This window comes from Leptosomus discolor, chromosome 1, assembly GCF_034619465.1.
Source record: "Leptosomus discolor isolate bLepDis1 chromosome 1, bLepDis1.hap2, whole genome shotgun sequence".
In the NCBI taxonomy this organism is placed as follows: Eukaryota; Metazoa; Chordata; class Aves; order Leptosomiformes; family Leptosomidae; genus Leptosomus; species Leptosomus discolor.
The window spans coordinates 136,771,955-136,788,882 of record NC_141391.1 but is presented as its reverse complement, the minus strand read 5'-3'; the positions used below and the strand labels follow the sequence as shown (position 1 = coordinate 136,788,882).

The 16,928-nt window shown below is 38.2% G+C and overlaps 1 protein-coding gene across 1 annotated transcript in view; it reads left to right on the top strand.

The window, feature by feature from the left end:
* Positions 1 to 16,928, top strand: part of ANO2 (anoctamin 2) — a 205,092-nt gene that overhangs the window by 44,771 nt on the left and 143,393 nt on the right. The window contains exons 5-10 of the mRNA XM_086465725.1: positions 4,091 to 4,242; positions 5,474 to 5,528; positions 6,405 to 6,453; positions 9,747 to 9,802; positions 10,048 to 10,089; positions 15,874 to 15,938. Of these exons, the coding sequence (XP_086321851.1) occupies positions 4,091 to 4,242; positions 5,474 to 5,528; positions 6,405 to 6,453; positions 9,747 to 9,802; positions 10,048 to 10,089; positions 15,874 to 15,938 (419 nt within the window). The remainder of the gene's footprint in view (positions 1 to 4,090; positions 4,243 to 5,473; positions 5,529 to 6,404; positions 6,454 to 9,746; positions 9,803 to 10,047; positions 10,090 to 15,873; positions 15,939 to 16,928) is intronic.

Here is a 16,928-nt window from a genome sequence, read left to right as displayed (position 1 = left end):
GGGAAAAGATACTGTTTGAGCAATTTTAACTATATGTGTTCTTCTGGATATGCCAATACAGTTATTTTTGATGATTGAGAACAGGTCACACCTAAATGTGAGTAAGAGAAGCAAACAGCATGAGAAACAAACAGCACCAACTGGAAGCGTTGGTCTGTTCCCAGAGCTATGATATCTCTGGTATTAGTGAGACTTGGTGGAATGAGTCCTGTGACTGGAGTGCTGGGATGGAGGGCTACAGGATGTTCAGGAGGGATAGGCAGAGCAGGCGAGATGGAGGAGTTGCACTGTATGCGAGGCAGAAATTTGACTGTACAGCCCTTGCAGTTAGGGATGATGTGGTTGAGAGCCTCTGGGTGAGGATTAGGGGGCTGGAAAACAAAGCAGATGTTGTTGCGGGTGTCTACTATCAATTGTCCAGCCACGGTCATAGGACTGATGAATTATTCTGTAGGCAATTAGGAGAAATTTCTTGATCAGTAGCTGTGGTGGTTTGGTGTCTGGCGTGGTTTTGGTAGTGGGGGAGGGGGCTACGGAGGTGGCTCCTGTAAGAGGCTTCGAGAAGCTCCCCCGGCTCCAATTTCGGACCCGCCTCTGGCCAAGGGCAGACCAACGGTCCCTCTGAGAATAACTAAGAGTGAAAGAAGCAGTTGATTGCTGTCTCTTTGTTCTGTTTGTGTTGGTGAGCCGTTGAAAGAAGGAGGATGGGAAAGAGACAGCCCTGCGGACACCTAGGAGCAGTGAGGAAGCAGAGGGGGAGCTGTGCCGGAGCAGGGGTTCCCCTGCGGCCCGCGGGGGGGTGGCGGCTGAGCCCCCGCAGCCCCTGGAGCCCAGCGGCGGCCCAGAGGTCGCCCTGCAGCCCGCGGAGGGCCCCGGGCCGGAGGGGCAGGGACCGGGCCCGGAGCAGAGCGCGACTGCGGCCGCGCTGGAGCCGCCCGTGGGTGGGAGGGCGGCAGCCCCGGGAGGGACCCGCGCTGGGGGGTTCTGGGGAGCTGCAGTGGGAGGCATGCTGTCTGCCCTGAAAGGGACCCCGCGGTGGGGCAGGGGAGGGCTGCGAGGGCCCCTCTCCCTGAGGAAGGAGGAGCAGCGGAGACACCTTGTGCTGGACTGATTGAAACACCCGTTCTTTGCCCCACTGTGCTGCTGGGGGGGAAGAGGGAGCAGAGCTGAGCCCGGGAAGACCGGAGGGGTGGTGAGGGTGAAGGTGTATTGTATTTGAGACCTGGTTGTATCTCTCATTATCCTTGATGATGGTGGTTGTTTTGTATTAAGTGTGTGTTGTTATCCCCAAGTTGAGTCTGTCTCTCGCCCATGACCATAACTGGTGAGTGAGCCCTCCCTGTCCTTTGTCTCGATCCTCAAGCCTTGGTAGGGGCGAACTTCCAGCTGGGTAGGCTCAAACTATGACAGTAGCCCTTGTCCTTATGGAAGATTTCAACTTACTACACATGGGGCTGTGACAAGCAAGTCTGAGAAATTCCTGAAGAGTGTTGAAGACAACATCTTGTCACAAGTGCTTGGTGAGCCAACAGGGAAAGACAGCTTTCTAGACTTGTTATTTGTGAATAGAGAAGGACTTGTGGGCAATATGATGTGGCCACAGTGATCACAAAATCATTGACTTTAAAATTTTAAGTGTAAAGGGAAAGGACAGCAGAGTTGTTACTCTAGATTTCAAGAGAGCAAAATTTAATCTACTCAGGGAACTAGTTAGCAGTGTCCCCTGGAAATCTGCTTTTGGGGCCTTAGGAGTCCATGAGTGCTGGTCAGTTTTTAAGAATAATCTTTTAAAAGCATAGGAGCAGGCAATTCCAGCGTGTCATAAGTCAAGCGAGCAGGGCAGAAGACCATCTTGGCTGAACAGGGAACTCCTCATGGAGCTCAAGAAGAAAAATTGTACCATCTCTGGAAGCAACGTCAGGCTTTGCAGGAAGGTTATCGTGCTGTAGTTCACATATTCAGGGAGAAAACACGAAAGAGCAAAGCTCAGCTAGCGTTGAAACTGGCCAGTGTTGTGTCAGACAACAAAAAGGCTTTTTAAAGTGTATTAATAGCAAGAGGAGGTCTAAGGGTAATATTGGACCAATACTTGTTGAAGATGATAACCTGACAAATAAGGATGAAGAAAAAGTGGAGGCCTTCAATGCCTTTTTTTCCTCAGTCTTTAATATTATTGATAGACCTTGGGCTGCCTGGTCTGCTCAGTTGGAGGACCACAGCTGTGGGATTGATGACTTTTCATTTGTGGACACTGAATTTCTAAGGGACTATCTGTACGAGCTGAATGTTCGTAAATCCATGGGGCATTATGGGATTCATCCCAGAGTACCTAAGGAGTTAGCAAATGTTACAGCAGGATCCTTTCAATCATCTGCCAAAGATCTTGGGAGGCTGGGGATGTCCCTGTTGACTGGTTAGACTAACAGGTCTGTAATGTCCTGCATTATTACAATTTACAAAAAGGGTGAGAGAGAAGACCCAGAAATCACAGACCTGTTAGTCTAACCTCAGTACCTGGAATAATTATGGAGAAGGTCATACCAGGTGGTATTGAAAGGCATTTAAGGGACAATGCAATCATCAGCCACAGTCAATATGGTTTCACGAAGGGTTGGTCCTGTCTAACTGATTTTATGGTGTTCTACGATAAGGTTTCCTGCCTAGTGGATGATGGGAAGCTGGTAGATGTAATTTTTTCTGGATTTTAGTAAAGCTTTTCATAGTGTCCCTGACAGTATCCTTCTGGACAAGTTGTGAGATGAGCAGGTGCATGGTGCACTGGGTGAAGAACTAGTTGAACAGCAGGGCTCCAATGGTTGTAGTGAATGGAGCTGTGTTTGGCTGGTCACCAGTCACAAGCAGCGTTCGGCAGGGCTCAAAGGGCTGTAGTGAATGGAGCTACATCTGGCTGGAGACCTGTCACCAGCGGTGCTCGGCAGGACTCAATTCTATGGCCAATTCTGTTCAATATATTTATCAACGATTTGGATGCAAAAGTTGAATTCACCATTAGCAAGTTTGCTCATGACACTAAACTAGGAGGTGCTGTTGACTCTCTGGAACAAGAGGCTTTGCAGAGACATCTAGAGAGACTGGAGTATTGGGCAATAATCAATAGCATGAAATTGAACAAGAGCAAATGCTGGATTCTGCACCTGGAGTGTAGTAACGCTGGGCACAATGGAGAGGTGTGGCTGGAGAGCAGCCCTGCAGAGAGGGACCTTGGAGTGCTGGTCGATAGCAGGCTCAATAGGATTCATCAGTGTGCCCTGACAGCGAAGAGGGCAAATCACATCCATGGGTGCTTCAAACACAGCATAACTAGCCAGTCAGAAGAGGTGATTATCCTGCTGCACTCAATGTTGGTGCAGTCTCACCTTGAGTACTGTGTGCGATTATGGGACCCACAATTTAAGAAGGATGCTAAGGTCTTTGAATGTGTCCAGAGGAGGGCAACAAAGCTGTTGAAAGGGCTGAGAGCAATGTCCTGTGAGGAGGACATAAACTCATGTTTGGTAAGGTTGTCTGTGTTTCACAAAAAAATACCTTCCTGTCTCTGAGAAGCTCCTTAGCACTTCACATCAATCTGAATCAGCAAAAACTAGGTCCTTGCACTTAAAACTGCCACATAGCCGCGAGCCTAGCATCTTCTAGTGGCATGTGTCTTGTGCTGTCAGACCATACTAGCAATTATTTCCCAAGAATAATTTATTCTGCTGGGGAAGTATAATTGGCAGTAGGTAAAGGCCCTTCATTCTTTGTCTGCTCCCTCTCTTCCCAGTTATAAAGCCAAAATAATTACACTGCTTTTCCACCATCTCTCTGCAGCTCCTAGTTTAGTTAGTAAGGATGTCTCTTTTATTCAAAATTCTGCACAGTTTTCTGCTGGAAGTAGTTTGTGAAGGACAAGAACTTTTTGGAACTGAAACCCTTTACGGATTCAGGTGCTTGCTGTTATATGGGAATATAGCTTCAGAGAACATGCTTATTTTAATTTCAGAATTAAACATATGTGTATAGCAAATTCTGCCTTTTATTTTAATGGATTTTTGGAATTGACCTGCTAATGTACAATATTTTTTTTACTCAGATGTATGAAATCACAGAAGAAGGGGGAATACTCAAAAAGTTAAATGAAATATGGTGCAAATTGACTGAACCTCTGCAACCCCAGGTGCCACAACAAGGAAATACCAACATGAAAAGCCTGTCTTACCCATTTTCCAGGGAGAAAATATATTTGTAAGTACTTTAAATTGTGACGAGCAATGAAGAAAGCTATAGCATCGTTTTGCTGTTGTAATTTTTTACTACCAGTATTTCAATAAAAATTCAGAAATTCAGTGAGCATTTCTGGAAATGCTGAGGAAATATCCAAGTTGTCCAATTATTCCTGGATAATATTTCCAAGTGATAAAAGCATATGTCTGCATAAAACTAAGTTTATTGAAGGCCAAGTAAATACACTGAAAGTAAATGAAGATGCGTTAGCACTGAGTTCAGTTTCAGTGGACTAACAGAAATCTAAGTTTCAGAGACTTTCTGCCAGTGTTCTACTTCCTTCTGCTGGATAAGGCATTTAAGCAGTGCAACAAGTAAAATATCTATGTTTTTAGCTTGAACTGTAAAAATCCCACCACCAAATTCCTCATTGTTTGGTTAAGGATATTACTGCCTGTTCTGAAAAAAGAAAGAGCTAGTAGAAATCCGATACTATCTTTTGTCTTGATAGATTTACTATAGTAATTAAAACTTGGCTAACAATATGCAGATAAGGAATTCTTGACACCTGCCCTTTCACTCAGAATATTATTTCTGGACCCATTTTGACATTAAACACTCATTTTTTCCTCATGGGTGTCTCCTTGTATTTACGTCTGATAAATAAAATTCAGTAATAAATATAATGACCCACCACATAATTTATTGTGCTCTCTGACAATTTTAATTAACAGTATATACAACTTAAATTGATAGAGGCGAATAAACTGGGAAGCTAATTTCACATATGATAATTTTAAAGTTTAAGGGAATGAATAATTCCAGTGGGATGGTTATTAGAAAACAAGTGAAATGTTGACTGATTTGTCACCTGGAAAAGAGTAATGAACAGCTGCATTAGGCTAGTTGAAACCTAGTAACATAACCTCAGAATGTTATGGTGTTGAGGGTATGTTAAAAGGAAAAGACTAAAAGGTCATCTTCTGTAGACTGTAGACAAGCTCTCCTTACCCGAAAGGCATTTTACATTAAGATTTTTGCATTTTTATGCCCATCATCATTGCAATCCAGGTAGAACTGACTAACTAGGTCTTAAATAACAGTCTATTTCATCTTTATTTCCTTTAAACATCCGTTTTTCTTGTTTGCTGTAGTTTCTAAATGAACTCTAAATCAGAATCTTGTATGTTTTTTTACTTATTACTACCATATCTGGAAACATAACTGATTTTTTTTTCTCTTGACGTTTTAGGTATAACATTAAAGACAAAGACACCTTTTTTGACAATGCTACCCGCAGCCGAATAGTAAGTAAACAAAAGTAACATCATTGACTTCTTGTGCTGAATGGGATTTGCTTTAATAGTGGGTGTTGGTGACTACTTTGCTAATTTAATCAGTTTATGCGTTTCTCTGTTCCTGCAAAACACTAAGCAGTCGTAAATGTGTAAGAAATACCCTTCTGGAGCTGGCCAGTGATCCTGGAGTAGGAGATTCTGTGTAGGGAAACGCTGCTACTGACTCCTCTCCCTTGTTCAAAGTTGTTAGTAAACCCTACTTCCTAATCTTTAACTAGATTTTATTCCATAAAAGGACCTCCTCTACAACCCTATAGTAACTTCCTAGCTCTAGCAGTCTTTGGTGAGAAACCCTGTGTCATGTTCCTGAGATCCTGCTAGGTCTCCAGCAGGTTGCTCAAGCAAGATTTCTCTGTGTATGCAATGCCACTTACACACTACATTCTTCCTTACACACTTGTGTTTCATAGTTACAGCATACTTCTGATCACTTTATGTGGATCTTGATGTTATACTTCCAAATGTAGAAGATAAATGTTTTTTTTACAAAGTCAGATTTTGTTGTGATTTTCTTTAGTGTAAAAATCTCATTCTGCCTGAAGTCCTTATATTTCATATAGTTTTATAAGGATGTGGCACAATGGGATTTAGCCTACAAATGTTAGCACAGACAATCCACTAGTAAGACTTGCCATAGCATTGTTAAATATTAACTAGTGGCCTCAAGTCATGAATTTGTATATGAGTGAAACATATGATTTAAATGTACGTGCAAGTGAACTCTACAGAAGCCTTCTATTTTGAAGTTTTGTTTTATTGCTAGGTCCGTGATGAAAATAATGCTAAAAGACGATTTGTGTGTTATATCAGTGTTCTTTTCCACAGGTACGTGAAATTTTGAAGCGCACGTCTACAAAGGCCAGAAACAGCATGGGTAAGAAGGAGGAAAGATAATTTCGTATGTTGTTTTGAAAGGAACTGTTTAGGTATCTCACAGAATATTTATTTTTCTAGCAGAACACTAAGGTATGCTGGCAGATTTTCACAAATAAAAAAGAGATTGAAACAAATGTTTTTTCCGAGGAATAAAATCAGACTTTCTGATCCATGGTTTGGATAGGACATGGTAATGGTACCTTGCTTTTCGTTTCTACAGGTTCAGGATCTGGCACATAACTTTCATTTCATGAGTTGTTATAAAATTTGGTTTGATTATTACATGATCTGCTTTTGAAAATTCAGATGTCAGCTACAATATGTTGTATTATTTCTTCCAGGAGCAGATTTTTCTTGCTATTTCAATAGAATAATACATCTTTCCAGGTTATTTTTATCACTGCATCTTTAAAAATCATGTCCATGAACTGCATAGTGAAATGTACGACTTAACTACGACTGTTTTGAAGATATTGTGTGATATGTTTGGGGTAACCCTGAAATACTTGGAGGTTTGATTTTCTTGCAGCTTAAAATACATACAGGTGTACTTATTTTTTTTTTCTGTCCTCTATTCTTTCATCCATTGTGATATCATGACACATATCTCCCCGGTGGCAAAGAAGCTATAGTGCTCCTTGTCTGGCATGTTTTCTGGAAGTCCTTCTGTAAGCTTGACCACTTATGGGCAGATTACAACATCCTAGGGTAATGTACTTGCAAAGAATAAGGGTGCCATTAGCAACAGATACCTGCACAGTCTTGGTGTAACTTTCTGCAGTGAAGCTGCAGTAACTGATTTCTTTGGTACAGCAGCTGGAGTGGAAAATAGATTAATTTAGGTTTCACTAAAATAGAGATACTTTTTTTTCCACATTATATGAAAAAAACCCAAACCAAAATACTTTCTCTTTTTCAACCAAAAATACTTGGCTTTTCCAGTACAAACATTTAAATTTATGATTATTACACTGTTTCCTTCAAAAAAAGAAAAGATAGTTGAGAAGATGTTAGGCATTCTTTGTTTCTTAGACATTATTCAGCTGGTCTCCGTTTCCTTTATTGTTTGCTCTGTGTTGTTCTATGTTTTGATCTGCTTAAAGGCTCTGGTGGGGCAGTGGAGAGGAATGCTACCTTATTTTGCTGGATTGCTCCAGCTGGCATCCAGGGAACCCTCACAGTGGCTGCAGAGATGATGCTTTCCCTGAGAGCTGTTGAGTCTGTGCAAGTAGATGTCTCTAGAGTGCAGAATTTTAGAGACCATGCAGTGTAAGGTATATAAAACAAGAAGCCTGAAGTGCAGCCGGGACGCTAAGCCTTGTTGACATAAAAGCCAGCCCCTTGAGCTGAGACTTTCCCAAGGGATCCAGAGAGACTGTCTAGAACCTGTTTAAACTTGGAACTTTTAAGATTTTGTATGTTGGTGGGCTGACAGAAAGCTTGAAAGAAGCAATGTATCCTACAGAATACGAAGGCAGGGAGCACTTTACCAATGGGGCTTTTTTGCCTCTTAATTAATTTTTTTTTTTTCTATTTTAATAGCTTGTTTTGGTTTATAGTGTAGTAAAAGCCATCATTAGAGAGCAAAACAGTAATAGTGATTTTTCAGGCTTTTTTTTTGTTTACTCTAAGGTGAAATTACAGTCTGATCCACTTCAAGCTCAGGTCAGCTCAATATCCCATTTGGCATGAAGCAAATATTTTAACCCTCCTGTCTTTCCCATCTTTCTAGTCTATAGCCAAAACATGATTATGTGTCACATTTGCCCTAAATTCTTAATTGTTTTGGTCTCCTGAGATCCTCCCCCAATAGTCCTGTCCTTCATATGTCACTAAGGTTTTTCCATCTCACAGGTCTGAAGATGTAGACTCATCATGAGTGGTTTAAAAGATTTCTTTAAACATCCTGGTTTTATTCTGTTTCTTTTAGATTCCATTGCTTATTTTGCACAAGAGGTAGGACAGTGAAGTTGGAAGTACTCATAGTAGTCTTTGGTTTCCATAAATGTATACTTCATAATATAACAGGAAAATAACAACATTTCAAACACATTTGCTTATTGATTTTTACATGTGGGTAAGGCTGAACCTGATTCCACTTCTATGACATTATACCAGGAAGGCATGTTTTCTTCTAGTATAACTCTGAACCATTGTAAACTTTCCAAACATAATGCTTTTGTTAGAAGACTTGGCATCCAAACATAAAGATTTCCCAATTCTATTAATGCACGTAGTGGTGAGGGTATTTGTCTTTGCACCAAGGAAGAAATTTACTGGTAATGCCTGTCTAGCATCTATGACCAGAGTTTTTTTCCCGAACATTTCAGAATGATAGTTGTGTAACTTGGCTCCAAATTTGTTTTCATTCCTAAAGACAAGCTAGTTGGTTACTTTTTACTTGGCATTGAAAGCAAAGAGGTCTGGAATAAACTACTTATCTTAGTTTTAATTGTCATCTTATGGAACATTTGTTTTTACCTGCAGAGACTGAAGACAGAATAGCTATGAGTCGTAGGTCTTGGAAGCCAGTCTTGTGTATGTCTATAGGTGCTGTAGTCATTAGCTGGGGATTCTGTTCCTAAAGCCTTTGTAGTATCTGTCACTGAGATAGTGCAATGTCCCTGTGTCTTCCTGTATCTTTCACCAGACTTCCTGTTTGCAATTTTTAGGACTCAGTGGGTTTTGTCCTGGTGCATCCAGCTTTCTAGCATAGCCATGGATTTGGTGAGCACAGACTGATTTAACTCCTGCAAAAAAAGAAGCGTTATTTCAAACTTGGAAGGATGGCTTTATGTATTGATATGAGGAAGGGTACAAAATCCAGCACTTGTTTCAGTGAAAGAGACCTGACCTAATATTAGTTGATAGAGAGTAAGGGTTTCCTCAGTCACAAACTTCTGTGTAAGTGGGTTTTTTTAATTATTGTTTGAGTGTGTCAGTGGCAATCCATGTTTCTGATCATTGTCAAGCTTCAAGAAGGACTTCCCAGATGCTTTCCTCCTCAGTTGCATGCCTCTGCTATCAGGATGAGAAAGTGGTCAAAACAGTCTTTGTACCATACTAGTTCACTCAGGCAAAAACACTATATGGAAATGAGCCTTTCTCTGAAAACATGTTTTCCCTAGTCAGGTATGTCTGACACCTGGGATATACTCATCTTGACACGATTTTGAATATTTTCAGCAATACAGCTCAGTCCCATTTGTAATGCCATGTACGAAATCTGTAATAATCTTTTCTCTTTAACTGTGCCAAGCTGTTGACTGTCTTAATTTTTTTTTCTTTTAGGTATTGGCACATTAATAGCAAACAATGTTTATGATGCAGCGTACCCACTTCACGATGTATGTATATACTATTAAAAATCTAGTTCTCTGATGGTATCACTTGGTAGTGCAACAAATTAATGTTTATTGCCTGTAACAATGAAAATATATTCTAAGTGTGTGATTCTAACATGAAACCTCTTACATAAATACATTTCAAATTGTGACCTAAAAGTAAAATCAACAATGTAGGAACAGCTGAGCAATGTTTTTTGATTTTTATCTGTTTTTACGTAAGTTACTAAATTATTTTCTTTCTCTAGGGTGAATATGAAGGCCAAAATGATGAAGTGAATGAAAGAAAGGTAAAATACATTGCAAAACTAATTTCATATTAGGTTTAATGTGATAATGTGAGTTACTGTCCTGAATGCTATTGCAAAGTATTAGCCAGTGTTCAATCAAGTAAATGTTTTTACAAATGTGTATATTTTTTGCATTACTTATTTTCCTGTATTTCTGCATATAAATTTTTTTTGCAAGACTTTTTATGAAGACCTCTTATGAAGTATTTCAGTCTATTTAATTTGATATTTACATCTTGAAATGCTTCAAGTTTCCCTCCATGTGCATTGACAAGATTTTTCAACCTGTCAGGAAGCAAAAATAACTTATGTGATTATTTTCTTTCTATAACCCAATGGCACTATAGAACAATGGTTACTAAAATAAAACATAGTTGTATTTTTTATTTGATTGTGAATTCAATTAAATTACACACAATTTCTAAAAATCTCCTTCCAATTATTTTGTAAATAAAAAGTTTCTAGCTATCAAAAGACTTTTGGAAACATATCACCCACCAACTGTCTGCACAAGAGAAATGCATGCATAATCAAAACTACGTGAATTCAGACTGTTTTTAATACATATGCTTAATACTAGAAATTACATTCCATAGTTCTCTAATTTTTGCTCTTTTTTTCCCCTTGATATATAAACAATGGATAGGAAATGAAGAGGAAAAATTGTGGGGAGAGAAAGGGGGGGAGGGAAGAATGGAGAAAAAAAGCATGGTTCCCATACCTAAAATATTTGCTGTACTAGAAACTAAATTGCACATATTTTTGGTGACTTGTAAATTATTTCATAAATGTTTTTAACTCTATGGTATTTTATGTTGGTATGTGCCATCTGTTGCTTGAAATTTCAAGAGGTAAGAAAATGCCATTAGTATGGCAAAACTCAGTATAGTTCTCAAGAGCGTAATTGCCACAAATGATCGTTATTTGAACGTTTGAAACAAAGACTGAATTCATAGGTCATACAAATAAATTTGATTTCTCCAATGCAGGCTTAGTAAAAATTTGAAAACATAACTTTCTTTGTAGTTTTTGGTAAATAGTGTTAACATTCAGCCACTAGATGTCTTCATGCACCGTATACAATTTAATTTAGTATATGAACCTTGGTAAGCAAGAGACAAAGCTGAAAAGCAAACTGTAAAGAAGCTTGTATATTTACGTCTGTTGTTTTGAACTTTTTGTTCATGAAGAAATTGTCTATTCTGCACTTATAGAATTTTCTCTGAGTAAATCGTAATAGTGATACAGTAATGGACTCTGAAAGTCAGCTACGAAAGTCAGCTATGTAATTTACTGACTTACAAGGTTAGCAAAATTTTTAGAGAAGAAAGGTGAATGAAAATTAGTCAATGGAGGAAGATTGGGTACTGTGAAATAGGGGTGAAGAGGGCCTAAAAGGACTAGTGTCTGGAAAAATATTCATCCTACTAGTTGTATTTTGTGCTGCCTTCTTTTTATTCTGCCTATTAGGCTCAGTTATGAAGTGTTAAGTATTAAAAACATAAAAGCGTCTTTCCAGAAATACTTGGTTGATTATTCACATATGTCTCTGCTGCCTAACCATTGAATCTGCTGTTGTATTTCTATGTGTAACATCATCTGTTTTCTATCTGAATCTAATAGTCTCAGTGTTTAATTTCCTGAAAAGCCCCGATCAGGTTTAAAGGAAAGAGGGGGCATTTTTTGAGCTTTTTTTTTTCTCTGTTCTTTTTTATTTTGTCTATTTTAACTTATCTGTATCTTCAGTTTCAATTGTCTATTGTATGAGTCCAAAAAATGATGAACTGAACCTGTCTGGGGCACTTATGCCAATAAGGCAGCACAAGTAATTAAGGTTTATGTACCAGTTCATAATACGAAAGGTTAATCCTTATTAACCCTCTTCAGGCTTTCTTTGGAGAAAATGCACAATATTTTTGTCACATCCTATGAGAATTAGAAATCTGAAGTCAATGAAACCCACTCTTTTCCTAAGACTGTTGATGGAGTAAAGGTATTTCCCTGTTTTAGTGTGATTTCTGCTCTAGAAAAAAATCTTTTAAGAAAGCTATTGCACAGCAGCGTGTTAATAACTCACCATGAGTATAAACACTGACTTGGTCTGCTTTAAGCTTCTAGCCCACTGGCAACTTGTAACCCTTCATTGCTAGAAATATGTTTGACATTGAGAAATACATGAGGACTTTGTTACCTATCTGGGAAGTACACCATTGTCGTATACTAGAACAGCATCCCTAGAATATTAGCAGCAGATTGAAAAGTGTTATAAACTCACAGAAAGTACTGCTTTTAAAAGAAGCTGATAAAATACCATAAACTATATTACAAAACTCTTCCTAGAATTCCTTTCAATTTAATAAATATAATAGAATCATAGAATCATTAGGTTGGAATAGACCTCTGAAATCATCAAGTCCAACTGTTGACCTAATACCACCATGCCCACTAAATAATGTCCTGGAATGCCACATCTACACGTTTTTTGAACACCTTCAGGGACGGTGACTTGACCACTTCCCTGGGCAACCTGTTCCAATGTTTGACCACTCTTTCAGTAAAGAAATCTTTCCCAATGTCCAATCTAAACCTCGCCTGGTGCAACTTGAGGCCATTGCCTCTTGCCCTGTCACTTGTTGCTTGGGAAGCACGTTCCAGCTTCCAGATTAAGCTTAATCTTGTAAAATTGCAGTGTTGAGACTAAAGTTTAGTGTCAGCAACACATGTGAATGGAAAATATTCATACCATAAACTCACCTTCAGTGCTATGGCTTTTGGAATCAGAATAACCAGTGTGATTCTGTAGTCTGACATAATGCCATAGCAACCTGTTCCTGAACTGATTGCTAATTTAGGTAAACCTTTCTTTTTACTCTTCAAATTCCATTCTGTATCTGTGTTCAAAACAACTTTTAAGTCGTTTTAAGAATTTAATAGCTTTAACTTTCTTGTTTTGTATATTTCAGTGAATGCATTTACTAGTATGATTGTTTATGGAAATAAATACCATTGTAGGTGATGCTGTGGGGTAATGGTAAGGGGTGATTTTGAACAGGTAACCACAAGTATTCATGTGATAATACCAACATGGCAGCCAGGGCAGTCCTCTTTAACTCCTGTTGAAGCCAAAGAAAATCAAACCTAGTCTCAAAATTTCTTTCTACAAGTGCAAAGCATTTTGCAAGACTGTGCTCTGTAAGAGCAATATTCTGAAAGCCAAGGACTCCACACTCCTTGAATCTCATTGCCGAATCCCAGATTGTTTCAGCAGTGTAGGGTTTACTCCTTGATCTATGAACAGAAAGTACTCTATGCTGTATCTCTAATGAGTATGCAATAGCATAGCTCTGTTCACTTGAATGGTTGCAAGCCAGTTTTCATATTCCAAACAATAATACTTGATAGGGTGCATCTTCGCAGGATCCAGGACTTAATTGCTCACTTGATGTTTATTTAGTTCTTTCACATAGCATCTGCAGGAGGAGGACATTATAAACCATGTAAAAATGTGATTGGAAAACCTCAAGGAGTGTCAAGATAATTCTGGAGTTTGAATATCTGAAATTTCTCCACACTTATTTAAATTGTGCTGTTAACTTCATAAGATGGTGTAGCATGCTGCTAGCTGTCGAAATGGACCATCTGACAGATGCAACTACTGATAATTGCAAAAAACTGTATGTGCTTTGTTACTAACATCCTCTTCAGCTCTTGCATACTTACATAACTCCATTGTGCAATAATCTATTATTTACTGGGAAAAAAGCACCATGCTTAATGAGCATCTGTTTTGCAGACAGAACTGAACAGTTTGCAATCTAGTCTGCAAATAAGCTGATGAGTTCCACATACTACGCATTTTGGAAAAAATCTATACCTTACTGTCTCAAAATTACTGTTTTTTTTTTTTTCCTGTGAAAATAAAAAAAAAAATTGAACATATATTTAATTTAACTTCTCTGCAGAGTATCCTCTGTATGTACCTGGTTCTGTGTTCATGTGCATGTGTGTTTTGGTTTGTGTCTTCCTCCCCAGCAGCTTTAGAACTTGTTGTCCAGTCCCAGACCAAGTTTAGAGAAGAACAGGTCTCCAAGGTATTAACTCAGCAATTATGTTGCTTCACATTAACTACATTTTCTATGAGACTGGCGAGGGACAGTCAGCTAGTGCTCACAGCGAGGAAGGAACTGAAGTATGAGGTTGTCTCTGGAAGACAGAAGATATTCCACACAGAAGCTTATCTTCAAAACAATTTCATCACTACTTCAGTTTTACTAGGAATGATGGTGTGCCTTATTTTAAAGGAGGTGACCTCACCTCTCATATGCTACTCTTTTTCTGGACCCCCTCCGCTTCTTTTTTGAAAAGAAGGACAAAAGGCTTGACACCTGTCTTTTTGGATGTTACAGATTTATCATCAATAAAGAGTGATGTGGTTAATTTACTTTCATTTATCAACATATCCTGGGTTTTTTATTTATTATTTTTTGATACAGTCTTTACTTAAAGAAATAGTTTTCAACGAGCATGTTGTTTTAGACAGTCTGCAGTCCTTTTGTAGTGTAAAACTCTGAAAAGAATATGAACTCAGGTTGTTCCAAAGGAAATCTTTTTTGCATGGGACGACCCTGATTTCTGTTTTCCTCAGATGATGAAACATGGTGAACAGTCATCTAACAAATGATCATGCTGACATGGCCTCTGAACTTCCTTTGGTCTTCATGTAATTCTGGAAAGCTTCGTTTTTGAATGTCCTTTCTGGATTATGAATAAATTCATACACAGTTATAAAATATTATCAAATTAACTCTTTCACCAAATTGTAAATTGCATGGTAATTTTTATCCAGCAGCTGACTCTTGTTTCAGAACAGTGTGATGTGTTTCACACCGTAATTACAAGTTTCCTTTACAGCCTCTTGTAAAAGAGTGCCACAGGTTTCTTTTTTCTTTTTGAAAGCTCAACAAAGCTGTCACATAGATCACAGCCATGAAAGAAGGAATGAGGAAGACTATCCGAAGTCCCTTGCCTATTGCCGTTGAGTGTGTTGTGCTTAATATACCACAGGTCCTGAAATGTTTCCTTTTATCCCTGACTCTGATCCCACTGGATTCCTCCCATTGTAAGAAGCTTATGTAGGATCTATGCCTTCCTTTGAGCTGTCTGTAAGCTGTGGGTGAATTTCCACTTCCAACAGTAAACATGTGAACTTGTGTGTCCGTGTGCAACATGGGAAGAGAAAGAACTTTTATATGGGATCTGGTGGGTGTAGTAGCCTGAGGAGCTGAGGTGGAGAGCAGACTAGTTTTGACACATTTATACCTCTTGGTATGTTTTTACATACCAGTTTAGCAGTTTTAATCTCTTACCTCAGTTCACTTCATCTTGCACCTGAAAACACTCATTAGTACCTATCTATGGTGTGATTCCAGACATTGAATGGATTTCATCATAGAAGAATTTCATGCTGTAAGCAGGATTATTTCTAGCATCTTTCCAAAGATTTCCACAAGACTACAGCATCTTCTGTTTTTCACTATCTAATAAATGTGGTGGGGAGTGTGTAGGTATGTGGAGAAATATGTGTGCATACTGTCCTCACATTGCTGGCTTGGTTGGAGTCTTCCATAACTGTCTGAAAAATATACTTGGAGGTTTGTATTGAAGTATGGGAAACTTATTTTTTTGGTACTTATATTTTTAATTGTTAGAAGATGTTTGTAAAAACAGAAGGGAGCACTTGTTTCAAGTTAATTTTCTGTTTGTTTGTTTGCTTTTTTAATTTAGTTGCTGTATCGAGAATGGGCAAGATATGGAGTATTTTACAAGTTTCAGCCTATTGACCTCATAAGGTAATATGGACTTGTATAAAACACTAAGGGACATGGTTCTTAGCTGCTGCTGAATAATTAAGTTCCTTCCAGTTACTTCAGTAAATGAAATCTTGGATTGATCATGGCATTAAAAATTATTCTCTTACTGCTTTTCTGTTGCTCTCATGATAGTTTACTGCAACAAAAATACACTGAACAATAGTGTACTTTTGTTTTTGTGTAGTGTTTATTCCTGGAAGAATGCCATACTTCAGAGTTTTTTTTGAAAAGGATTAATTCTTTCCAGAAAGAGGAATTTCCATTTGCATTGATGAATTTGTAGTGGAGGGTATGGTCATAAAATCTATTGAATAATCAGAAGCTGGTGTTCATATCATGAATCACTATGAAAATATTTGACAGTTTTGAAATTGATTTGATTTTTTACTCCTGATTTTACAAGTTTTATTCATCTGAACACATCCGTGTGTTCTCAGTGTTTTTTGTATATTTTGAATTTTGACATGACAAACATAGAAGAAGCTGGGCTTGAAATAAAACAAAACAAAACAAAACAACCATGTTTTTTAAGGAATTTCCATAATGTGTCTACGTGAAAGCTAAACCTAAAAAAACCAATTTTTGTTGTATAGTATAAATACTGAGTAAAGAAAAGGAAATGTTTGTGAAAACTGCTGACTTGAAATATTTTTACATAAGATATCTGTCTAGGAATAAATGAACTGTGATATTAACAAAACAGTAAGGAAAAAATAACACAAAAATCTGTTTCTGGATAATTAGTATACATAAGAAAGATGACATTTGTTAGTATTTATTTTTCAAACAATCAAACTACAATTAGGTTTTATTATACAATCTGCAAAAGCTGGTCTTAGTAATATGGATAATCAATAATCTTTGTCACATATATTTATTATATTTTGAGTTAAAGTTTAAATACTGCATAGAGATTTTCAGAGACTTAACTACTAACTCGCAACATGAGCGGAATTGTTCTTTATTGGG